This window comes from Lampetra fluviatilis, chromosome 33 (genome assembly GCF_964198595.1).
Source record: "Lampetra fluviatilis chromosome 33, kcLamFluv1.1, whole genome shotgun sequence".
NCBI classification, from domain to species: domain Eukaryota; kingdom Metazoa; phylum Chordata; class Hyperoartia; order Petromyzontiformes; family Petromyzontidae; genus Lampetra; species Lampetra fluviatilis.
In genome coordinates, this window is record NC_136307.1 from 12,041,025 (window position 1) to 12,066,997 (window position 25,973).

General features: G+C 53.6%; 2 protein-coding genes across 3 annotated transcripts; both read left to right on the forward strand.

The window, feature by feature from the left end:
* The first annotated feature begins 654 nt into the window (after positions 1-654).
* Positions 655-12,679, forward strand: LOC144944086 (heat shock protein HSP 90-beta-like). 2 transcript variants are annotated; one of them, XM_078872150.1, is made up of 11 exons: positions 655-797; positions 2,341-2,508; positions 6,174-6,543; positions 6,660-6,793; positions 6,923-7,243; positions 7,748-7,913; positions 8,044-8,234; positions 8,372-8,519; positions 8,945-9,213; positions 10,115-10,448; positions 11,898-12,679. In XM_078872150.1, exons 2-11 carry the CDS (start codon positions 2,341-2,343, stop codon positions 12,011-12,013), a joined length of 2,217 nt encoding a protein of 738 aa, XP_078728276.1. In that variant the 5' UTR covers positions 655-797; the 3' UTR covers positions 12,014-12,679. The 2 variants fall into 2 exon arrangements, with proteins under 2 accessions (XP_078728276.1, XP_078728277.1); XM_078872151.1 differs by lacking the exon at positions 655-797 and adding an exon at positions 821-1,027.
* Positions 12,680-14,903: 2,224 nt separating this feature from the next.
* TTC8 (tetratricopeptide repeat domain 8) lies at positions 14,904-25,777 on the forward strand. The gene is made up of 14 exons (XM_078872153.1): positions 14,904-15,111; positions 15,731-15,851; positions 16,132-16,204; positions 16,331-16,490; positions 17,383-17,472; positions 17,576-17,620; positions 17,748-17,833; positions 18,135-18,222; positions 19,138-19,248; positions 20,658-20,797; positions 21,088-21,262; positions 22,839-22,961; positions 23,078-23,161; positions 23,833-25,777. The coding sequence occupies exons 1-14, from the start codon at positions 15,010-15,012 to the stop codon at positions 23,947-23,949; spliced, it is 1,515 nt and encodes a 504-aa protein (XP_078728279.1). The 5' UTR covers positions 14,904-15,009; the 3' UTR covers positions 23,950-25,777.
* Positions 25,778-25,973: the final 196 nt, after the last annotated feature.

Consider the following 25,973-nt stretch of genomic DNA (forward strand, 5'->3'; position numbering starts at 1 on the left):
GACTCACGATGACACGCAAAGACTGTCGGCGAGACGCGGGCTGCGCAGTGCTGAGTGGGATGCCAAGACCCAACTCAGCGGTGGATTCAAACGAAGGGCACAAAGTAGAATGCCCGTAAAATATAATAGTTCTGTTTGCCGTTACACGTTTAGTAGTCTATGGGCAATGCTTTTACCATGACATTCCATAGGCATTGCTGTTACCATGATAGCTATGGAAATTGCTGTTATACCACGATCATCTATGGGCATTGCTGTGATACACCACGATAGTCTATGAGCATTGCTGTTATATCACGATGATCTGTGTATTTCTGTTATACCACGATCGTCTATGAGCACGTGGAAACGAAAGCGCCGCGGGCGTGTTGATCGGGGCTTTGAGAATTCTCGAGAGCGAGGGGGCGGGGCTTTGAGAATTCTCGAGAGCGAGGGGGCGGGGCTTTGAGAATTTTCGAGCGAGGGGGCGGGGCTTTGGGAATTCTCGAGAGCGAGGGGGCGGGGCTTTGATCATTCTCGAGCGCGAGGGGGCGGGGCTTTGATAATTCTCGCTAGCGAGGAGGCGGGGCTTCTATAATTCTCGCGCGCGAGAGGGCGGGGCTTCGCCAAACTTCCACCAATCACCGGAGCACGCCGTGCGAGACCCCCGCCCGCGTCTTCTCGAAATTTCGCGCTTGCTACAAACAGCGGCGCGCAGGAGCCGCCTCGCTCACACAGAAGTCTGACGCAGCCGCAGCGAGACGCAGACCACGCTACTCCTTTGACTACTGCAGACTGCTACGGCAGAACGATACGAGGTAACGACCGCTGCTGTAGCTCGATGTGTAATGTTGAAGCAACCCTGGAGCGCTGCTGGCGGACCCCGCGGTGACCCGACACCACCGGCCGACGCCCGCCACTGGCGGGGGACGCGAGAGGGCGAGCGAGGCCGCCTTGGTGGAGGGTGCCGTGGGGTGCCGTGTGGGTGGGCGGTGGTGCAGGCGGAGCGGTCAGCGGGTGGCGCCCGTGAGGGGGAACATTCTGGAAGGTTCTCCACCGCCTCCATAGGGGCTCTGTTGTCTACATAGGGGCCCCGTGTCTCTATAGGGGATCCGTGTCTCTACAGGGGATCCGTGTCTCTGTAGGGGCTCTGTGTCTCTATAGGGGCTCTGTTTACATAGGGGATCCGTGTCTCTGTAGGGGATCTGTGTCTCTGTAGGGGATCTGTGTCTTTGTAGGGGATCTGTGTCTTTGTAGGGGATCTGTGTCTCTAGGGGATATGTGTCTCTATAGGGGATCTGTGTCTCTATAGGGGTTTTGTGTCTCTATAGGGCCTCTGTGTCTCTGTAGGGGATCTGTCTCTATAGGGGCTCCGTGTCTCTATAGGGGATCTGTGTCTCCATAGGGGATCTGTGTCTCCGTAGGGGATCCGTGTCTCTATAGGGGCTCCGTGTTTATATAGGGGATCTGTGTCTCTATAGGGGCTCTGTCTCCATAGGGGCTCCGTGTCTTTATAGGGGATCTGTGTCTATAGGGGTTTGTGTCTCCATAGGGGCTCCGTGTCTATAGGGGATCTGTCTCTATAGGGGATCCGTGTCTCTATAGGGGATCCGTGTCTCTATAGGGGATCTGTGTCTCTATAGGGGCTCCGTGTCTCTATAGGGGATATGTGTCTGTAGGGGCTCTGTGTCTCTATAGGGGCTCCGTGTCTCCATAGGGACTCTGTTTCCATAGGGGCTCCGTGTCTCCATAGGGGATCCGTGTCTCCATAGGGGATCCGTGTCTCCATAGGGGATCCGTGTCTCCATAGGGGTTCCGTGTCTCTATAGGGGCTCCGTGTCTCTATAGGGGTTCCGTGTCTCCATAGGGGTTCCGTGTCTCCATAGGGGCTCCGTGTCTCCATAGGGGCTCCGTGTCTCCATACGGGCTCCGTGTCTCCATACGGGCTCCGTGTCTCCATACGGGTTCCGTGTCTCTATAGGGGTTCCGTGTCTCTATAGGGGCTCCGTGTTTCTATAGGGGCTCCGTGTCTCTATAGGGGCTCCGTGTCTCTATAGGGGTTCCGTGTCTCCATACGGGCTCCGTGTCTCCATACGGGCTCCGTGTCTCCATACGGGCTCCGTGTCTCCATACGGGCTCCGTGTCTCCATAGGGGTTCCGTGTCTCTATAGGGGTTCCGTGTCTCTATAGGGGTTCCGTGTCTCTATAGGGGTTCCGTGTCTCTATAGGGGTTCCGTGTCTCTATAGGGGCTCCGTGTCTCCATACGGGCTCTGTGTCTCCATAGGGGCTCCGTGTCTCTATAGGGGTTATGTGGCTCAGTGGGTGCCCCCACGCGTCTCCTGCGCTCGCTGCCTCCACAGATGCCCGAGGTGTCCGAGACGACGCAGCCCATGGCTGCGGGGAGTGGCGAGGAGGCGGAGACCTTCGCCTTCCAGGCGGAGATTGCCCAGCTCATGTCCCTCATCATCAACACCTTCTACTCCAACAAGGAGATCTTCCTGCGCGAGCTCATCTCCAACAGCTCCGACGTACGGAACCACTCGCACCCCGCTCCTCACAAACACGGATAGACACCTCGCTCCGTACACACACGAACACACCCCACTCACACCCTCACACACGAACACACCCCGCTCCACACCCTCACACACAGACACACCCGCTCCACACACCCTCACACACAGACACACCCCACTCACACCCTCACACACAGACACACCCGCTCCACACACCCTCACACACGGACACACCCCGCTCCTCACCCTCACACACAGACACACCCGCTCCACACACCCTCACACACAGACACACCCCACTCACACCCTCACACACGGACACACCCCTTTCCTCACCCTCACACACGGACACACCCCGCTCCTCACCCTCACACACGGACACACCCCGCTCCTCACACCCTCACACACAGACACGCCGCTCCACACACCCTCACACACAGACACCCCGCTCTTCACATCCTCACACACAGACACACCCCGCTCCTCACACACAGACACACCCCGCTCCTCACACCCTCACACACGGACACTATCCGCTCCACACACCCTCACACACAGACACACCCCGCTCCTCACCCTCACACACAGACACACCCCGCTCCACACCCTCACACACAGACACACCCCGCTCCACACACACACCCTCACACACAGACACACCCCGCTCCTCACACACACCCTCACACACACGCCGCTCCTCACCCTCACACACGGACACTACCTGCTCCACACACCCTCACACACAGACACACCCCGCTCCACACACCCTCACACACAGACACACCCCGCTCCTCACCCTCACACACGGACACACCCGCTCCTCACACACACACACGGACACACCCCGCTCCACACACGGACACACCAGGCTCCACATACCCTCACACACACGGACACACCTCGCTTCTCATACACAGACAGACATACACACACGAGACAACCCCCTCCCCACACCCTCACACACAGGCACACCCCGCTCCACACACACACGGACATACCCCGCTCCACACCCCCGACGCCCCCCCCCCCACGCCATTAAGGTGGAGGGGGTGCTAGGACCCCCCCACCCGCCCCATCACACATCCCATCGTATGGGCCGCTTGTGGTCTAATTGTGATTTTAGATTAACGCTGCTGCTGTCATTGGGAGTGGCCCCATGTCCACTGCTGCTGTGTAGACTGCTTGCCAATACACTTCCACGACTGACAGTGTGGAAAGGAGGCCTTCATCCAGCAGTAGACATCTCTGCAATGTATTTTATTTACTCTGCTCGTTTACCTCAAGAGTCCTAAGACTCGTTTTTAGGAGGGTCCTGCGAAGTTTTTGCGGTCAGGGACGATGTTACTGGGTGTGTGTGATCCCAATTGAGTAATTTGCAGGTTTTCTTTCAGCCAGCATTGGGATATTTTTGCCCAATACCTCGATATACGAAGTTGATGCGTTCCTGGAGCTCCGTTTGTATATCAAAAGTTGTATGTTAGTACTATGAGGATGCGTTCTCATTTCATACAATAAACATTCAATAACTTCCCATTCGTATCAAGATCATTTATATTGAAACTTTTATTCTGTGCAGTATTAAAATACAAAAACTGGCATAATTAAAAGAAACGGTGTAATGTACTGAATCGTATATCCACACTAACCAGTGTAGTCTTCGGTGCAGTCATGAGGTTACATTGCCCAGCAAACACCATATCACCGTAACCGTGTATTGTTCCATGCTGATTGGCCGAGACGAATGTAGACACAATTTCTATAGTCGATCTCAATGCTCATAAAACTGTTTGACATTTCAGTGAATTTTTTTTTTCCATTAATGGTGATAAATCCAAAGTTATACTGAAAGTTCGTATATCGAAACTTTGCTTATCGAGGTATTATTTACCAAGTTACCGTATTTTCCCGCATATAACCCGCGGGGTAGACCACTTTTTACAAACAAAACAAGACCCTGCAGGGTATATGGAGGTGCGGACTATCCCAAAAATATTTGACACGTGTGACATGGCATAACTCGTTACATTTTTTCATGGTAGGACTATCCACTATGCAACACTTACCTTTGACTAAAGTACTGTTGAATAAACCACTCACACTAAAATTGCACATGTTATCACGTTTTAAATGAATTGTTTGTACAATTAAACGACAATGTTTGAAGTGCGCGCACTGTTTACCGGCGACAGGAGAGCTGGGAGGAGCGAGGGGTGGGGGTTGGGGGGTGGGGCAGCTGGGGGGAGGGAGAGGTGGGGGGTTGGGGGGGTGGGGCAGCTGGGAGGAGCAAGAGGTGGGGGTTGGGGGGTGGGGCACCTGGGGGGAGGGAGAGGTGGGGGGCTGGGGCAGCTGGGGGGAGGGAGAGGTGGGGGGTTGGGGGGTGGGGCAGCTGGGGAGAAGGGAGGGTTGGGGGCTGGGGCAGCTGGGGGGAGGGAGAGGTGGGGGGTTGGGGGCAGCTGGGGGGAGGGAGAGGTGGGGGGTTGGGTGGGGCAGCTGGGGGGAGGGAGAGGTGGGGGGTTGGGTGGGGCAGCTGGGGGGAGGGAGAGGTGGGGGGTTGGGTGGGGCAGCTGGGGGGAGGGAGAGGTGGGGGGTTGGGTGGGGCAGCTGGGGGGAGGGAGAGGTGGGGGTTGAGGGTGGGGCAGCTGGGGGGAGAGAGAGGTGGGGGGTGGGGCAGCTGGGGGGAGGGAGAGGTGGGTGGTTAGCAACTGGGGGAAGGGAGAGGTGGGGGGTTGGGGGGAGAGAGAGGTGGGGGTTGGGGGGTGGGGCAGCTGGGGGGAGGGAGAGGTGGGGGTTTGGGTGGTGGGGCAGCTGGGGAGAGGGAGAGGTGGGGGGCTGGGGCAGCTGGAGGGAGGGAGAGGTGGGGGGTTGGGGGGTGGGGCAGCTGGGGGGAGGGAGAGGTGGGGGTTTGGGGGGTGGGGCAGCTGGGGGGAGGGAGAGGTGGGGGTTTGGGGGGTGGGGCAGCTGGGGGGAGAGAGAGGGAGGGTTGGGGGTGGGGCAGCTGGGAGGAGAGAGAGGTGGGGGGGCTATGGAGTTACCGTAGTGCTGCTATTATCTGCGCAGAGTGCAATCTACCAGTGCTAAAACTGTACTTATCTTATTTATTGGATATTTACTTTTCTTACTTATTTACTGTTTAAAGTTCACTCGTTTCCGGTTAGTTTTCTTTGTGCACGTTATGATTTTATTATTAACAATTGATAGTGGAATGTATTACAAATGTAGACTTCGTATTAATATAATGGAATTAAGGTGCGGTAACGACGTTAAATATATGAATGCATGCGGGGGGTATATGGAGGTGCGGGCTATCTGATTTTTTTTTTTACACAAAATGCTATTTTTGCGGGGTATATGCGTCTGCGGGTTATATGCGTATGCAGGCTATATGCGGGAAAATACGGTACATACCAAAGTATTGTTCGCTATGGGAGGAAACCTGAGCAAACCTGAGGAAGCCCATGAAAAGTAGGGGGAGAGAGTATACACTCCAGTCAGGAATAAAACCCAGGCCCTTTTTGCTGTGAGGCACATGTGTTGCCACTGCCGCCACCCTGCCGCTTAGTCATAGATGCAGTAATTGGTCGAGACGTGAATGTGATGGTCGCGGGCGTGGTAGCATATGTCGATCTGCTGTTGCCCTGGCATTGTAAACATCACTGTGCGGTCCCCCGTCTGCCCAGGCGCTGGACAAGATCCGCTACGAGAGCCTCACTGACCCCAGCAAGCTGGACACTGGCAAGGAGCTCAAGATCGACATCGTCCCCAATAAGATCGACCGCACACTCACACTCATCGACAAGGGCATCGGCATGACCAAGGCCGACCTCGTCAACAACCTGGGCACCATCGCCAAGTCGGGCACCAAAGCCTTCATGGAGGCCCTGCAGGCGGGCGCCGACATCTCGATGATCGGCCAGTTCGGCGTGGGCTTCTATTCTGCCTACCTGGTGGCCGAGCGCGTCACCGTCGTCACCAAGCACAACGACGACGAGCAGTACGTGTGGGAGTCTTCGGCCGGCGGCTCGTTTACCGTGAGGCCCGACAACGACGGTGGGTTTGAGCTCCCGGTGGAGCACGCGTGGCTCTCGCCATGCCGCACGCCCAGCACACCCCGCCGCCGGGTGATGAGATTGCTAATCTCAAGTGGCTGCGATTATGCGGTGCAGGGGAGCCTCTCGGTCGTGGCACCAAGATCGTGCTCCACATGAAGGAGGACCAGACTGAGTACCTGGAGGAGAGGTCAATCAAGGACATTGTCAAGAAGCACTCCCAGTTCATCGGCTACCCCATCACGCTTTACGTGAGTAACGTGCTGCGTTTCGTACATTCGGCCAACTCGGACCGCAGTCTGTTTGTTTCATCGCTATTTTAGTGAGCAACCTCCATCCATCGTATGTCGTCTGAAGTTTGGGTAATCCGTCTGTTGCAGGTGGAGAAAGAACGCGACAAGGAGGTGAGCGATGACGAGGAGGATAAGGAGGAGGCGGCTTCTGATAAACCCAAGGAAGAGAGGTCTGACGACGACACTCCCAAAATCGAAGACGTAGGCTCCGATGAGGAGGAGGACAAGGCCAAGGACTCGGACAAGAAGAAGAAAAAGAAGAAGATCAAGGAGAAGTACACGGACAAGGAGGAGCTGAACAAGACAAAGCCGCTGTGGACGCGCAACCCAGACGACATCACGGCGGAGGAGTACGGCGAGTTCTACAAGAGCCTCACCAACGACTGGGAGGACCATCTTGCCGTGAAGGTGAGCGTGGTGCCGCCGTTGTCTCTGGACACACTGGAGGTGACGAGCCCCAGGGCCTCCTGGCTGCTGTGGCTGCCATATGTGGCCTGGCATGTGTTGCCCATCTGTTGACTTGTGCGATGATGCAGCCCAGAGGGTTGCATGTTCACTGCTTGTTGCAGAGGTTTGTTGTTCACTTGTTAAGAGGCCGGCCTGGTTATAACTGCGGGGTGTATTAACCGTAAAAATATGCTATATCTGCCTCGATGTACGGTTCAGAGATTGTGTGACGTAATTTGTGTTGTGGCATCATAGTCCAAATTCACTACATTTGTAACGTTAAACTGCAACGTTGCTGAATTGGGACAACACGTGGCAACATTGCTCCCCCCCTCCTCCACCCAACTGTGAAGCGACTGCAGATTCGAAAAGGTGCCTTCGTGATGATGGCCATGCGCCACAGGAAATGCGCAAATACAGAATGTACACTGAATGGTTATTGCACATGGCGTGTTTGTGCTACAGCACTTCTCGGTGGAGGGGCAGCTGGAATTCCGGGCACTGCTCTTCGTCCCCCGGCGGGCGCCCTTCGACCTCTTTGAAAACAAGAAGAAGAAAAACAACATCAAGCTGTACGTTCGACGTGTCTTCATCATGGACAATTGTGAAGACCTCATCCCGGAGCATCTTAGTAAGTATGTAGGCTTGAGAGCAACTCGTAAACAATGTCATTTTTTCTCCCTTAAAGCACTTCTATTCAATGGTTCTCTAGAGTTGTTACAGTGATAAATACTAAAGCCGTCAATGTTCACCGGGTGTAGACTTCATGAAGGGAGTGGTGGACTCCGAGGACCTTCCCCTCAACATCTCGCGTGAGATGCTGCAGCAAAGCAAAATCCTCAAGGTGATCCGCAAGAACATCGTCAAGAAGTCCATGGAGCTGTTCGCGGGGCTCGCTGAGGATAAAGATAACTACAAGAAGTTCTATGAGCAGTTCTCCAAAAACCTCAAGGTGGATGCTCTCACCATTTGCCGAATATCTTGCAGTGGTGTGGATTCGAAGATTTTGCGATTCGAGCTTTTCCCGTGGTTTGTCAGGGGGAAATCTGACCCTGTCGCGCTCTGCCTCTGATCGTTGTTTCCCCACAGCTGGGAATCCACGAGGACTCTCAGAACCGGAAGAAGCTGGCGGAGCTGCTCCGCTACCATACGTCCATGTCGGGCGAGGACATGTGCTCGCTGAAGGACTACGTGTCTCGCATGAAGGAAAATCAGAAGCACATCTACTACATCACCGGTGCGGGGGGCAGACACGCACGTGCCAACAACAGCACCACACGCGCCACGACACACTCCATGGCACCACACACATACCGCTGCACGACACATGCTCTTCACACAGCCTGCTAGCACTTCCTGGCTAAGAACGTTCCCCAAGTATTGAACTTAATAAGTGTAGACTACAAGTAATCTAATTGTGAAGCTTTGTAGACTGTTAATCATCCCTCGGTCTATAAATTGCATTCCACTTTGTGGTTGTTAACAGTGGTTGTCCTTTGGATTAGTCTTCGCCAAATTAATTTGGAATGTCTACCACTGGCATGGGACTGTTAACGGGAGATGAGCACCGTCGCGATGCTCATTTGAGTAGGGAATTGCCAAACCGTTAGACGAGGCCGTGGTGCCGGGAGGCTAATTTGTGAATCGCGATTTCGCTCGCAGGCGAGTCAAAAGAGCAAGTGGCTAACTCTGCGTTCGTGGAGCGCGTGCGCAAGCGTGGCCTGGAGGTGGTGTACATGGTGGAGCCCATCGATGAGTACTGCGTGCAGCAGCTGAAGGAGTTCGACGGGAAGACCCTTGTCTCCGTCACCAAGGAGGGCATGGAGCTTCCGGAAGATGAGGAAGAGAAAAAGAGGCAGGAGGAGGCCAAGGCCAAGTTTGAGAATCTCTGCAAGGTGGTCAAGGAGATCCTCGAGAAGAAGGTGGAGAAGGTGAGCACTCGGCAGGACTTGTGATGTGAACCTGTCTGGGGTGGGAAGTCACCCCCAAACTGAAACAAAATTATTTTTAGCTTGCCAGGCAAGGCCCACTGAGCTATGCAGCTCTTAGAAGCGACCTGGCCACAAATGATAGCCCAACGAAGTGGCTTATCATGTGGAAATTTCTAGCAGCTATATACTCTCAATGCATGTTTCTAAATGTGGGGGGAAAAACCGGAGGACCTGGAGAAATATCCATGTGACCACGGGGGGAGAACATGCAAACTCCAAATATCCAGGTGTCAGGACTGGGATCGAACCCACGACCTGTATACCAGGCGAGGTAGTTGATTAACGTCTCAACACTGCGGCACCCAGTTCCTACCTCGCTGTGCTTGTTATAATTCAATGTAGAGTCGGTTTATGGTTGATGCAGCACTCCATCCAGTCACTTATTCAACGATAGTCAGTCCCCTCCTTATCACTCTTATATCGCTACGACCATGGTTTACTGTTCCCATCAACTTGCCCCTGATTCCTGCACCCAATGTTTCGCCTCATCTACACTTGGACCAATCCCAGTTTCTGTAAAAACACTTTCTGCGTCTTCCCCTCACACTGCGCTTCTTTGAAATACCCTCCCCATTGTTTCCTTTTCCAAGCCCCCATAACCTTCCTCACTTCAAGACACATGCCACACTCTTGCCTATTACAACTTTGATAGTACTGATAGTACTGTATGTTGCTGGCCGCTTGACGTATTTGGGGCCTGTGCTCGGCTGCTGTAAAGAAAAATCCACGTGACGCTTGGATGATTTCCACGAGGGGTCTGCTCACTTTTTTCCTGCGTAAATACAGCGGCGCTTGTCCACCATGCTCATTGTTAATGCGCGTTCCCTTCTGTGCCGTGCAGGTGACCCTGTCAAATCGGCTGGTCTCCTCTCCGTGCTGCATCGTGACCAGCACCTACGGCTGGACGGCCAACATGGAGCGCATCATGAAGGCACAGGCCTTGCGAGACTCCTCCACCATGGGCTACATGGCTGCCAAGAAGCACCTGGAGCTCAACCACGACCACCCCATCGTGGAGACCCTGCGTCAGAAGGTGGAGGTGGACAAGAACGACAAGTCGGTGAAGGACCTGGTCATCCTGCTGTTTGAGACGGCGCTGCTCTCGTCCGGCTTTACGCTCGAGGACCCACAGACGCATGCGAGCCGCATCTACCGCATGATCAAGCTGGGACTTGGTAGGCCTCGCGTCGATTCCCTCCCGCAGTCAACTTGCAATTCCCCACCGTTAAATGGGCAACAAAATAAAAAGACAATTGGCCTCATTCCCGTTTCTCTCCATGTACACACACAGGATTCTCTGAGTGTAATTTCAGCAGCATTTGGTACTTCACGAGCAAATTCTGGACCAGTTTTGACTATCATTGTCCCATCAGCAGAGCCAGGTTTGCTTGAACCAATGCTGCTGAGATGTTTATGTTTAACAGGACCCTGCGGGGTGGGCTGGTAGGAATAATACTTAGTACCGGTACAGGGATATCGACCGGGTATAGAGGAGTTAAAGAAAAAATTACTGTATTCTAGTGTAACGTTAATTAAAAGTGTTTGTTTTGACAAGAAACGCTGTGAGATTTAAAGACCCCCCAACACCACCCTCAACACCACCCCTCCCACCAGCCCTCACCACCCCCCACCACCACCCCCCACCACCACCCCCCACCACCACCCCCCACCACCACCCCCCACCACCACCCACTACCACCACCCCACCACCCCCCACCACCACCTTCTGCACTAGGCCTCGCGAAGCCTGCCGCACTAGGCCTCGCGAAGCCTACTGCACTAGGCCTCGCGAAGCCTTCTCTGCAGTAGACTTAGCGAAGCCTTCTGCACTAGGCCTCGCGAAGCCTCTGCAGTAGGCCTCGCGAAGCCGCGCTTTTCGTGCACAAATAAGGCGATTAAATGTATCTCGTCTCTGTGTTAATAAATGTTTCTTGTCTCTGTTAAAAAAATGTGCTGCGTTTCAGTAAAGTAATTTTTTTAAAAACGTGCTGCGTTTCAGTAAAGTAATTTTGAAGCGAAGTTTAAAGTTTCGCCGTGAGGCGCCGGAAGCAGCAGCCATCTTGTTTAGTTGACATCGCAGGGGGAGCGGGCGGCCATCTTGTCGGACAGGGTCATGCCAAGTGTTTGCAGTAGGGGGCGATGTTGATACACGGACGGACAGTCGGACGGACGGACACATTAATCTGGTCCACTTCGTTCCTACCAGTATAATATGGGTACTATCCATAATACATGATGTTTATAATATGGGTACTATCCATAATACATGATAGACTCTTTTGGGGTACTAGTTTGTGTATATTGTACATAACACAATAATTACACTATTAGCTATGCGAAGGAGGCGTGCTGTCTGCTTGTTAATTTTTTTTCTCCTTGCCACCACTTCTATTTTGTGTCAAAATGAGGTGGGTCGGGTGAGGCAATTATTAAAATGGTCGTCTTGTGTCGGTGATGTAATGGTGTAGACTGTCCATCCTGACCATCCTGCGAGTGCAACTACGGTCCCGAGACCTGATAACAGCCGCTGCGTAGGCCACACTAGTTGACACATTACATCTCTCCCCAGTGAGGTGGGGTTGTTGGATGTGGAGTGTTAAGTGGAGCTTGTGTGTGTGTGGCAGGCATCGATGACGATGAGTCGACGACAATTGAAGACATCCCTGCCGCTCCCGCAGACGACCTTCCACCCCTGGAGGGCGACGACGAGGACGTGTCGCGCATGGAGGAAGTCGACTAGAGGAGGAAGCCCCCCCCTCCCCCCGCCCTGTTCTCCATCACACGATGTTATTCGTTGTGACCCTCGGGCTCTGCACATTCATAACAATTTGAAAGCTTTCACAAGTATGAAGACTGGACCGCTGTAAAGGCCTCCAGTGTCTTTTGTTTTAACCCACATGCTGAGTGAGCATGGCTCCACAAGCCCAAAACGCAAAGTGGTCACAGCAACAAACAGCACTTGCTTTCAAAGTTGTCATGGATCAGAGTGAACAGATTTTCCCGAAATTGAGCAAGATTCTTACAAGAGTGTGGGAAAAGCGATGAAGTGTGATGGGAGGAGGGTATTTACAAGTGGAGCAGTGTGATGAACGAAGTGCCGTGTCCTGATTAATTGTTCCACAGGGGTGTGTTGATTTCTGTATACTGTTAATGCTTCGATGTAGTTCTGTGCTTATTCCATAGGCTGCTATTCCACTGTAAATGTTCGGTGTGCAGACAGCTGCTGGGAGTGTGTGGGTATGGTGACAAAACTCCCCTCCCTGTGCAGAACAAGCCACGGTATACTGCATGCAGTGAATTAAAGTTATGTTTTTTGTAAACGTTGGCTGCACAGTTAATGTCATTTTGGTGCTGCTTTAAATTTCCTTGGATGTTTTTTTAATAAAAATGCACGCGCATTACTCGGTTTATGCCTAAATGTGTCAGTTCTGTTCATTGGTTTCTCGGCGCTGGAGCGAGTGGCTCACAATCTGAAGGTTAGTTCAAATCCTGATTTTGGGGTTGAGTCGGCCCAACATCCCTCTGGGATAAAATAAGCAACACTGGGGAGAAAGCCAACGGTGTTTATCCAATGGAGAGACTTTACTCACATGGGAATGAGGAATTTTAAATTGAGCTGTAAACGGGAGGTGACCGTCACCTCATTGCTCCTTTGAGCAGAACAATGTAGCGCCACGTGTAGCGGCTGCAAGGGCTGTGGTTATGTGCACAGGGGTTACCCTGCGTGTCCCTTCGCGTTACAGTACTTTGTAGACCTGGCAATCTTGAGATGCTGCTGGCTGTGTTGCCTGCCCAAGGGTCAGCAGCCTGGTAGGTGGAAAGGGGGCGCTGGTGGGGCGAGTCGCCTACAGATGGGGAACTCGAGCCGATGGGTGCTGATGGGGGGAGACTTTATTTTTGGCACAGGGAAACCTCGGGCAATGCATAGCCATTTTCATTGGGGACATTGTTACACAGAAACCTGGTTACAGCAAAGAATAGAATTAAGAAACCACTATTGCAAGATCCGAATGGTAAGGTCGTGTTCATCATCTGGGTGATACAACCAGCACAAAGAACGCGGCGAGTGGAATGCACCACATACAACAAATGGTGCAAAACAGCACCGGTAAGATTGTCAAAAACTTAAAAAGTCTGAAAAGCAAATCAATTGGTAAGTTGCTACCAAAACGCTAGTGGGTGGGGATGACCGCTGTCTGCTGTTGGAGGCGGAGCGAGGTGGGTGGACTCGGGAAGACTGCTGTTGAGTCGTGGTTCTACTCTGATGGTGGTGGTGACCTGTTCAGTGTCACAGCAGCGGTATACGACACGAGAAATGCACTGCGACCAGAAATGAAGCCACGTGACGCAACGAGTGGGGGTGGAGCACAACATTGTTCAGGTGGCAGTTTCAATACAAAAACAACAACAACGAGTTGTGCCCCGCTCAGGTCGACACTTGTGCACGGTTTGGCCCGGCCCAGTCCAGGAATTGACGTCTGTTCAGGTGGCAGCAGGAATTGATTTGTACCCAGATCTGATACCGGTACGATATTGTGTTGAAAGTGGAGTTTCCATAGACGCCGTGTCTGAATGATGACATGCGTGGTGCGGGTTTGGCCTACAGTGGGGGAGGTGGGAGGTGGGGATTTCCTGGCGACACCGAGGTGAGGGACCCCCCAGTGATCCCATCGAGCTTATTGGAGGCTTACACCCTCGAAAATAGAATCTCAGATCCCTGGTGGAAGGAGGGGTTGGGCGCTTGCCCCCCTAATCCACCCCGACATCCCGTCCACCACGGCGCCGTGGTGGCGAGATGTTAACTACCTTGCCTGGTATGCAGGAGGTCGTGGGTTCAATCCCGATCATAACGCCTGCTGCATCTTTGGAGTTTGCGTGTCTCTCTCTCCCCGTGGTCGCGTGGGTTTTTCTCCGGGTCCTCCGGGTTTTTCCTCCACATTTAGAATCAACATGCGTTTAGAGTATTTGGCTGCTATAATTTCAGCACACTGGTGTGTGGGAGAGTAAACCCACGATATTTACAATTCGAGTACGACGTTTTGCCGGTGATTACAAAACCAGCCTCAGGCGACAGACAGAATTGTGGATAAATCCTTCTGTTTCGGCCTTAAATAGAGGAATTAAATGTTACATCGTCAATGTGAGCCAATCAAGTTCAGGGAGTCGGGGGGCGGAGCGAAGCAGCGGATCTTTATTATTGATATGTTCACAGTTAGTGAACATCCATGATGCACATAACGTATTTACATTAACGACCTTAGGACACGAAAATCGTCTCAAAAACGTTGGTGTTGCTGAACGAGTAACTAATTATTATAGTGTCTTTCGGTAAAGTCACGTTGATATGTTCAAAGAAAACCTATCTACGTGATTTTACCCGTAAGACCCAATAATATGAATCCCTGCAGTCACGAAAGCTTTAAGTCAAGGAGTAACTAATGTGCACGTTTTGTGTACGTGACAAATCTCACTAATTGCCTGGGTGGTGGCGCGCTTAATGACACAACCACCCCAACCTCTATTATGGATAATATCGGTCGCGATAATCGCAGCCGACGCATTAAATAAAATGCAATCCCAGGGATTAGGGCTGGAGCAGGACTCCGTGGGGGGGGCGTGGCCACCAGAGGGCGCTGTGGGGCCCACCGGCGACGCGCGAAGCCGTCGCGTCCTCCGTTGCCTTGGCACCGAGGCCTCTGTGGCCTCGCCGAGCCCTCCGTGGCCCCACGCTCGGACATGGATCCCTCCTTCTTGGCCTGGAGCCGCCTCAGGCGGAGGAGACATCGCGACTGCGCCGAGATCTGCGGTCAATTGCTCCGCAAGAATCCCCTGGATCAGGTAAGTCGAGGCCCTGACGGCCGAGAGGGGGATGCCGAGACGCGCGTGGCCGATCTTGGGCCCGGACCGGGTGACACCTCGGGAGCGACGCAGCAGGCCATTTGTGAGCCCTGTCGTCTCTCGCAGGAGCGGCTGCCGAGTGTTTGATGGGAGCACACGGCCTTGGGTTTCGCTCATCTCTCTGTGCGCAGTTGTTGAGTTATCTCCGCCTTCCCCGCTGCGTGCTGGGGGTTTCTTCCGTTTCCTCCGACAAGAAGCCAAACGTCTCACTGCAGTACCCTCTTGACAACTCGTCTCGAGAATCCGTGTAGCTCTCCCCGATAGCAGCCTTTATGATGTTAGTATTATTACCACGACTCCTTGAGGATCAGTAAGCCAGGTGCATAAACCACATCAAGTAATCATCTCCCATAATTAACATTGATTAAAAGTGTTATGCAATTGATGACTGGCCCCAGGAACTGTTAAACATAGACACCTCATGGGGCCAGGGACCATGGACTCCAAACATCTTACGGACCATTGCCAGGACATGGACCAGCTTACTGGCGAGCACACAGACCCCTTAGGAGCCGGCGTCGTCCGTGTCCGTCACGGGGTTTGTGCGTGGCGATGGCAGGTGGCGTGGACCCTGAAGATGCGGGCCCTCACGGAGCAGCTCTACGTGGACGAGGTGGACGTGGACGAGGAGGGCTTCGCCGAGATGCTCCTGGACGACAACGCCATCGCCACGGTCTCGCGTGAGCGCCGACACGGAGAACCGTGGACGTGGCAGCAGATCCGGGGATGAGTGGACGGTGTCCGAGCGAGTGGATCCTATGGGTCCCCAGTGGATGATGAGTGACTGAATGTTGAGTGACAAAAATCTTGGGTTGCCTGTCAATGCTGATTGACCCAGTGGATGATGAACAGTGACTGGTCAATGAGTACTTTTTACGTCCCCAATAGATGATGAGTGACTTATTTTGGGCCCCCTGTGGATTTGGAGTGACTGGGTTTCGCGAAATGTGTCGATTCCAGGTCCTGGGACATCACTCCGTGCTCCAGCGACCAGCCAGGGGTCCGGCGCCATGGGCCCAAGCCAGGCCGTCAGGTGACGTCACCTGCTCTCACCACCCTCTGGCCGCATTTGCCCACCTCACAGATTTGAACTTGTGTTTCCTAGATCTTTTTGTTCACCATTGCTCGTCCGTATTGGATGTGATCTCGGGGCATGCAGGCCCATGACGGCCACGGGACGGCCCCTAACTGGGTTCATGCGACCTGGGACACAGTCTGGCCGCCCGGGGACCATGGAGCAGGCCATCCGCACACCCCGTACGGCCCGCACGGCGCGGCCCGTCACCAGTGCCTCAGGCCGACATGTCCGCCTCGGCACGGTAGGGCCGGCGCTAGTAACACCGCCACGGTGACGCACGCAACTCACTCGCTTACGCGCGGGGAGCTCGCCTTCAGTCGCGGGGTTGGCAACCGGCGGTTCCCGAGCCGGATGCTGCTCTTTGGCTGCCCCTTTGCGAGATGTTCTTTTTTATTAAAACGTGAATCTTAAACATGATTTAACGTAAAATAATTTATTTAATATGACAGGGAATAGGTCACTATAGAATGTCTTGGTGACAACAAAATGTTGTTAAACTGTAATGTTAAAAAATTACTCAGGGGGGGGAAATAAATAGACAGTTTATTCCTTCACCTATTTTGGGTATTTAAGTCAGAATATGTTTGTCATCTGCTCTATATCTGCTACGTTTGTGTACCGGTAGCTCTGCGTTTGATGCGGCTCTCGAACTATTTTGGTCAAAGATAAAAACAAAGGCTCTTCTTCTTTGAAAGGTTGCTGACTCCTGGTCTAAACTAACACTGTGGGAACTGCTTTAGCAGTGGAGTACAAGCACAGTTAAAACACACACTCATCGCACTTGCCATGAACACTGCCCGATGACAGAAAACCCAGCAATCTGAGTTGGATGTCCAGCCACGGCGAATGTCAGTGGCGAGTGACATTGCAACTGGTCCTTGACCCCCTCCCCCTTCACCAATCCGCACTGGCCAGCGTGGTGAAGTATGTTCAGACAATCCCCCAGCGTGTGGAGGGCTTCCTCCATCAGTACATTGACAGGGGGCAATACATTATTACTTATATTTATAGATAATAGGCGGACATTTAAGGCCTTCTTCATTTTGGGTGACGTTGGCGTCTGCCTGACTGAATATGCCCTTGGCTGCCCAAGCCTTGGTCGATGATGACTCCAGTGAGGCCTTACTCCACAGGCCTCCATGCTGTCGAACCCAGATGGACCCTTCATCCACCTGTCCCGGCTCAACTTTGCAAAATACGCGCAGCAGCCATCCGTGGCCAAGGTGAGACCCGAGTCGTACACCGGTGCCATCGGTCTGATCCAGGGTGATGTTTGTGAAGAGGACACGCTGAGCTGTGGTTCGTTCCTCTCTGTGTCATTTGCAGCCATTATTTGAGTACATCCTTCACCATGAAAATGATGTAAAAAACGTAAGTGATTTCACCGTGCACGCAGCCCTCAGTGTGTGTGCTGTACGCGCTTGAGTTGTTTCTGTGAATGCGCACGGCGGCGCGGTGTCGGGAGTAACGCCGTCCGCGTGTCGTGCCGTGCGACCAGGCTCTGGAGCTGGCCTCGCTGGCCACTGAGCACGCGCGCTTCCAAGACTGGTGGTGGAAGGTGCAGCTTGGGAAGTGCTACTACAGGTCAGCGCTCGGTTCGAGCGGCGGTGCAGCACAGGGTGGGGTTAGGTTCCGTGCGCAGCGGCGAGGGTTGTGTGCACAGGTGCGCGCTGTGCGAGCGTGAACCTGGCCTCTTGTGTGCGTGGGTGTGTGTGGGTGCGTGCGGTCCATCTCAGTCAACCTATAGCACCTGGGTCTGTTTGTGGCCTGCCAGCGGGCCTTCGAAACGTCACTTTGCCTGAAAGTGTGCAAGCATGGCACAAGCGCCGTGGTGCCTTCACCGCCACTTAGTGGTGAACAGCGGCTGTTATTGTGCGGGCCCCAGGTTGGGGCTGTACCGAGAGGCAGAGAAGCAGTTCAAGTCGGCCATGAAGCAGCACGACTGTGTCGACACGTTCCTCTTCCTGAGCAAGGCAAGTCTGACTCGCAGAATTTACTCAGCATACTGTTAGGTGTGAGGTATTTGTGTCAGTTACATGGGGTCCAGCTGTCAGTATGCAGTGTGTGTGAGTGAGGTGTGAGTGCAGTATGTGTGACTGCATTGTGAGTGTGGTGTGTGTGTGTGAGTTCAGTGTATGTGTGAGTGCAGTCTATGTGAGTGCTGTCTGTGTGTGCGGTGTGTGCGTGAGTGCTTTATGAGTGCGGTGTGTGTGAGTGTGGTGTGTGTGTGTGGTGTGAGTGTGCGGTGTGAGTGTGGTTTGGGTGTGGTGTGTGTGTGTACGGTGTGAGTGGGGTGTGAGTGTGGTGTGTGTGTGAGGGCGGTGTGTGTGTGGTGTGTGTGTGAGTGTGGTGTGTGTGTGAGTGTGGTGTGTGTGGGAGGGCTGTGTGTGGGTGGTGTGTGTGTGGTGTGTGTGAGTGCGGTGTGTGTGTGTGTGAGGGCGGTGTGTGGTGTGTGTGTGAGTGTGGTGTGTGTGTGAGTGCAGGGTGTGTGTGAGCGAACGACTCGCAATGGGAACGTTGTAAGTTGAATTCCTCTTTGACGGTTGATGGTCCATAATCTCTCTGGGCACGATAAAATGAGTATTGCTTTGTAAAGAAGTTCAACAGTGGTTGTCCTATGGATAGACTCACCCCCGTCATAGTAATGTAGAATTTCCACCACTGGCTCAGAGCTGTAGTGGTGGCGCAGTAGTTACCGTGTTGTGCTACAAACCTGGCGACCCGAGTTCGAATCTCGGTTGCAACCAATAATTGGCGAATATTTGCGCCAGTCCCGGGCTTCCCCTAGGTCGACGCAGCCTTAAATGAGTAGCTGGTGCGATGTGTAAACATCAGCATTGCCTAAACAGTCTGTTAAACGCTATACGGGGGGCTCTTTGTCTCTGCAGGTGTGTGTGCGGCTGGATCAGCCCCTTGCGGCACTGGAGGTGTTCCGCCAGGGCCTGGAGCGTTTCCCTGGGGAAGTGACTCTACTCACCGGTATCGCACGCATTCACGAGGTTTGTATAAGAGCAATACAACACTCACCTCTGCCACGAGGTCCTCGCTCGCACTGCACCCACTTCCTACCTCGCTGCACCTGATGCAATTCAGAGTAAAGCAGCAGTCAGGGTGATTGATGGTCCAGCACTCGCTGATTCACTCCACTCACTCGCTCACACACCCTTTAACTCACCTACTCACTCATTTGCATACCGGCAGTCAGTCATCTTTTTATCACTCATACTGTATATTGCTATTAGCATGGTTGCTGTTCCCGTGATCGGTTCCTCATTGATTCCTGCAACTCTGTCGAGGACTCGGTCTACCAGACACTGACTGTTTTGTCTCATCTACACTGTCTTCAACTAGTACACTGCAGGTCACAACAACACACTCACCTACTCACCCACAGACAACACTGCAGGTGACAACAACACACTCACCTACTCACCCACTTACCCACAGACAACACTGCATGTCACAACAACACACTCACCTACTCACCCACAGACACCACTGCAGGTCACAACAACACACTCACACACTCACCCACAGACAACACTGCATGTCACAACAACACACTCACCTACTCACCCACTCACCCACAGACAACACTGCAGGTCACAACAACACACTCACCTACTCACCCACTCACCCACAGACAACACTGCATGTCACAACAACACACTCACCTACTCACCCACTCACCCACAGACAACACTGCATGTCACAACAATACACTCACCTACTCACCCACTCACCCACAGACAACACTGCATGTCATAACAACACACTCACCTACTCACCCACTCACCCACAGACAACACTGCATGTCACAACAACACACTCACCTACTCACCCACTCACCCACAGACAACACTGCAGGTCACAACAACACACTCACACACTCACCCACAGACAACACTGCATGTCACAACAACACACTCACCTACTCACCCACAGACAACACTGCAGGTCACAACAACACACTCACCTACTCACCCACTCACCCACAGACAACACTGCATGTCACAACAACACACTCACCTACTCACCCACTCACCCACAGACAACACTGCATGTCACAACAACACACTCACCTACTCACCCACTCACCCACAGACAACACTGCAGGTCACAACAGTTATTTTTCTGATTATTCCCTCGCACTGCTGCACTTCAAATTCCTTCCCAATTGTATATTTTCCCAATTTATTACCTTGCTCTATTTCAAAAGCGTGCTAACGCTCGTCTATTACAACTTCGACAGTGCTATTTGTTGCAGGCCACTTGATGTTTTTGGGCCTGTCCTTAGTAACTGTGTAAAAAAAAGTACAACAAAATAGTGATGATAACAATAACAATAATAATTCACGCTGATAACCATAACCACGACGCACACTCCGTCCACGTGTCATTCGTGCAGGGCATGAACAACCTGACACTCGCCACGGAGAGCTACAAGGAAGTGCTCAAGCAGGACAACACGCACGTGGAGGCCATCGCCTGCATGGGCAGCAGCCACTTCTACTCGGACCAGCCCGAGATCGCGCTGCGCTTCTACCGGTGAGTGTTGCTCCGCCGCTGCCTCACAGCACCGCGGAGAAACAACGGGATTCGGGAGAACCACGGTGACGGGGAAGGTGGCGCATCGGCAGGCCGCAGCGGTGTAGGACCCGGGAATCTGGCCCGCCGGAACCTCGTGGAATCCACTCGCAGACCAGCGGAGGTAGCTGGAGGTCGGCTCGTGGCCTCCGCCGGGCGGCGGCCGCTGTGCTCGCACTGTACGGCGACCCGCCGGGGCTCACTGCTGGCGGCGCGTGCGCCCCCCGGTCGCGCGTGCCCACTGGTTGCAGGCGCCTGCTGCAGATGGGCGTGTACAACATGCAGCTGTTCAACAACCTGGGGCTGTGCTGCTTCTACGCCCAGCAGTACGACATGGCGCTGGGCAGCTTCGAGCGAGCGCTGGCTCTGGCGCAGGACCCCGAGGAAGGGGCCGAGGTGTGGTACAACCTGGGCCACGTCGCCGTGGTGAGTGGCGAACCCGGCGGCGGGCACTCGGGAGCGAGCCGCGCGCGACGCACGATACGTCCACTGTGCACTGCGCCAGCAAAGCAGGTTTAGGTTGATGTTCTTTGTGTAGTGAGTTCAACTGAGTCGTAGACTTGGAGGCAACACATTTATTCAACTCCAACACACGGGGTAACTTTCCCCTTAACAGAATAACAACCTATGGTGGTGACCACCAGGCTAGCTACACTAATTACAACGTAATTGCTACTACGGACCGGGACCACAGCTCGGGTCCAGGTCCACGTGTTGGAGACTCGGAGAACGGAGAACGTTGACGAAGGTTTCTTCAGGATGAACAACGACAACTCCGGTCCCTCTTGGGACCCGGCGAATATTCTGTGCGGCGTGGCTGGCTCCGCCCTTGGCCACGACCACCTTCCAGAATTCTCGGGAAGGATCTGGATCCCAACCACGTTACCCCCCTAGCCCCCCTTGGGGCCCCTTTGTAGACGTAACTGGTCAACCAGAGTGCCATGGCCTTTAGTAACCTCATTCCTACGGCCGGCACTCCCACACCCTGTACTGTCGGGCTGGTACTGCACGCCAAGCGTGGTGCCATCCAGCGCTATCAATCAGCGCTATCAATCAGCGCTTACCGGGCCCCTCTAGGGCCGGTACTACACCCACACCCTTGTGGTATCCGCGATGTTGTTACACCGCATGCCGTGCCTCTCTAGGGCCGGCACTGCATGTTGACACCCCGCGATGTCACTGCATTTGTAACCAGCTGAGAAGTTGCGAGATGCCAGTAGAGATTTGGTATTCGCAAGAGTTACCTGGGTTACTAAAATGACAGAGCAAAGCTCCGATTAGCACGGTTGGCTACGTACGGTGCGAAAGAAGTTCAACATACATACATACATCCTTAAAAAAAGTGCGAATAGAAATCGGTGTAAAAACAACCGCCTTACAGAAGACATCGAAAACGTTGTACAAACGTAAAACAATAGATTTCCTGTAATGAAAGTTTGCACGCGCAAAACGATTAATAGTAAACGTCTGGTCATAGTAAGTTTGAGGAAGATCAGACTGGATTCAGGGTGTTAATTGAAATGGAATCTTGTTTACAATCCAACTCTGAATTATATTCAAGCTGTTAGCTGTTATATAATACCTCGTGCACACCGCCAAATTGTGTTGTTGGGTATGTACATGATGTATGCGTTGGTACGAGTGTGTGCCATGCGTGTCGTGTATTGTGCTCGGCATTTGGGATTTGATGCTGTGTGTGTGCCGGTGTACTGGTTAACGCGCTTCGCTATGAACCTGGCGACCCGAGTTCGATTCCCGCTCACGGCCAACTTTGGTGACGATTATCTGAACCGGTCCTGGGCCTCCCATAGGTCGACTCCGCCTCAAATGAGTCACTGGTGCGGTGTGTAAACATTGCCACTGTAGAGGTCAAAGGCGGCCGGGCGTGGTGCTGGCCACCCACCCCCTCGTGTGCCATGCAAGCCTTCATATGTGCTCGCTAACAGCACTTGCCCCAAACGTCTGTTTAGGCTATACGGGGGACCTTTGTCTTTTTGTGCAGGGAATAGGGGATGTGACGCTGGCTTTCCAGTGCTTCAAGCTGGCCTTGGCGAATAACAACGACCACGCAGAGGCCTACAACAACCTGGGGGTATTGGAGCACCGCAGGGGACATCTGGACCAGGTGAGCGAGGGTGGGCAGATTGCGCCCCGACCCCCGGCACGACCTGTGCGCAGAGCGGGCGGCGGGCTGAGCGGGGCGGTTGTGAGCCGAGCGCGCTCTCGCCGTGTTGCGCGCAGGCGAAGGCGCTGTTCCAGACGGCCTCGTCGCTGGCTCCACACATGTACGAGCCGCACTTCAACTACGCCAGCCTCTCTAACCAGGTCTCGCTTCCCACGTCACCCACACTCCCCCACATCCGCCCCGCGACATCCTCCCCCGCTGCTGTTTGTTTCGATTCTAACGGTCACCTGAGCACAGGCTCGGAGGTCCCAAAATGCCAAGCGGTCAACGTCACACAGCGCCGTGATAAGAACATTAGCGTTATAACATGAAGAGTTTACGTGTCTCTTCATCTGAGCAAGGTTATTATGAGAGCTTGAGAAAAAGGGACGATGGGAGGGAATTCCAGAGTGCAGCAGTGCGAGGTAATAAGCAGCAAGGGAAGCGGAGCGTGCTGCTGGTGTGCAGTGGCGCGGTGTTTATGCTGTGAGCAGACACTGAAACCTGCTGCCAGTCTCAACTCATTTACATTTCTAATTAAAACTCGCACAACATCTGCCGCTGTTACAGAGTGCATTCTGCATGAACCCGGGGGTGTGCACCGTCGAATCGTTCTCGCGTGTGCGGGGTACACTGTAGAAATGGAAACTGATTTCATGTACGTGTGTGTGTATATATACGTGGAATCGTTACACGTTCGCTCTGTACGTGTCGGTTCATACACCGGGACCCCCCCCCCCTTCCATCTCTCGCGATTATCTAGGTGAAATATTTCATAAATCTAAATGTTGCGGATGTGTCTCGCCGTGCCCGCGGTGTGTTTGCGCGACAGCTGGGCGACCTGCAGAGCAGCTACCTGTCAGCCCAGCGGGCGCTCAGCGCGTTCCCGCAGCACGTGGACTCGCACCAGCTCATACAGCAGCTGAAGCAGCACTTCGCCATGCTGTGAGCGCCCTCCCCGCCCCACTCGCCGCGGCCACGGCAGCGATGGGAGCGACAGCAGCAGCAACGGCAGCAGCAGCAGCAGCGCGTAGAGCTGCCCCGGAGCTTCCGCGCGAGCGTCCACGTAGAACTGTTGTGATTCTCGTTGTAACGCGAGCGTCGCGGTAGTGACGGTGATCGTACTTTAGAGTAGCGTTTTCGCCGTCGCTCTTGTAACGCGCGCAGAGTTTGCGCGGAGGCACGTGAGAAACCACGGACAAGCCTGGGAAGGGAACCGGAGCCAGCAATTGTCAAGCTCTGTGGTCCTTTATTGGTATGCTTGACCAACTCCGTGATGACCGAGTTGGTGGATTCGTTGGAGGCGTTGTGAGTGAATTTTGGGGTCCTGCGCAGTGACGTGGAGGGTCCATTAGGTGGCAGCAGCAGCCCAGTTTTGTCCCGAAGCTGATCTCTGGCCCCGGGGCCTCTGCAAGTTTTATGTTTATTTTGTTGAACCAGGTGAGAACTCGAGACCAGGATGAGCCTCATTTGCAAGCGTCACCTGGGTCACCTAAATGACAAATGCAATTACTTAACAAGTATAACAATGAAGCAAATAGAAATCAGAGCAAAAACAACTGCATTACAGAATTGAAAACGGTGCAGAAACATGGATCGGTGGTAAATACATTTCCCGTAACAACTTTTCTCTGACAAATGACTTTTCAAAATAATTTAATTGTACAATTAACCAGCAAAAAAGATGGACATGGGTTTAGGGCGATTACCACTCGCGTGTGGACAGACAAACGCGTGCAGGGACTCGTGTTGATGTTGAGTCACGTGGGAGCCACAGGTCAGGCGCAGCTTGCTTCCCGAGTGCATGTTGCCAAGGGACTGGGTCGCTCACCATCGTGGGTGACTTCCTGCTCACCCGGTGAGGGTGAAAGCTATGAATCGACTCGTGATGGATCCTTAAGGTTCGCGATATGTGCACGGAACTGCGAGTGTAAGCAAATCTTTTCAAGGATGCTAATTACATGCAAATGATCTGTTGGTGCTGCGGTGTGGCAAGGGACCAAAACGGTGCCACAACTGAGCCACAAACGCGGGACGGCAACAACAACACTCGCTTATTTCATTCTGGCCTGGACGGTCACGAAGCCGCCGGTGGCGCGGGGTGACTCATCAGCACAACCAATTAGCCCTGCATCAATTAAGCGTGAATTGAATATGTTCACGCCGTCCCATGGTCTGCTTGTCACGGCATGGCGTTCGGGGGCCTGGAGGAGCTGATGGTGATGATGAGTGTGGCAGCCTCGTAATTACCAGGTGCTGGGCCCCAGCTGTGACCTCCGGCTGCTGCTGCACAGGCGTTGAATCCCAGCACGGAGCAGTGGGGTCGTGTTTACAGCAGTTGGCGGTGCACGCTGGAACCCGCCCCTCTGATTTAGCACCGTTGGCTACGTACGGTGCGAAAGGAGTTTAACTAACATACATGGCGAATAAGTAAATATTCACCCCTCTCTAAATCCACTGCTGGATGAAGGGCTTCCCACGCCATGTCAGTCGTGGGACTTGTTTGACCATACTTCACCACTCCGGTCAGTGCGGCTTGGTGAAACTGGAGGCCCAGCAACTGGTGCAGATATCGCGACCGATTTTAGCCGTGGTCGGGAATCGAATTCGGGTCCGCAGCGTTCATAGTGCAGTGCTTGGCACTGCGCTTTCCCACGTGACCAGCAGCGTTGGGGAACCTCCATGCAGCAGTGGATCGCCAAGGTCATTGGAGGTCAATGGTGTAGGATGCACATGGTGTGATCGGTACCGTTTCAAATAAACCCGCTGAGATTCGATCATCGATCGACACAACCACGGCGAGTCGTGCGCGTAATCGTCGATTTTTCTCGACGTGCGTCTCGCGATTGGGTTTCGCGTAAACCCTTGGGAAGCCACTAGAGGCGCTGCACCCGCCGGCAAAAAGGGAACGGGCATGGAGTTTTTCAAATCGCGATACGAATCGTGCCTCCCAACCCCCGCAGCCAATATTAG

Excerpts from the sequence above, each read along its gene's own strand:
- TTC8 (XM_078872153.1), top strand. The coding sequence starts at position 15,010 with ATGGATCCCTCCTTCTTGGCCTGGAGCCGCCTCAGGCGGAGGAGACAT. Across the intron at positions 17,621-17,747 it reads ATGAAAATGATGTAAAAAAC|GCTCTGGAGCTGGCCTCGCT; the intron begins GTAAGTGATTTC and ends CCGTGCGACCAG. Across the intron at positions 19,249-20,657 it reads GTATCGCACGCATTCACGAG|GGCATGAACAACCTGACACT; the intron begins GTTTGTATAAGA and ends TCATTCGTGCAG.
- LOC144944086 (XM_078872150.1), top strand. The coding sequence starts at position 2,341 with ATGCCCGAGGTGTCCGAGACGACGCAGCCCATGGCTGCGGGGAGTGGC. Across the intron at positions 6,544-6,659 it reads CGTGAGGCCCGACAACGACG|GGGAGCCTCTCGGTCGTGGC; the intron begins GTGGGTTTGAGC and ends TATGCGGTGCAG. Across the intron at positions 8,520-8,944 it reads GCACATCTACTACATCACCG|GCGAGTCAAAAGAGCAAGTG; the intron begins GTGCGGGGGGCA and ends TTTCGCTCGCAG.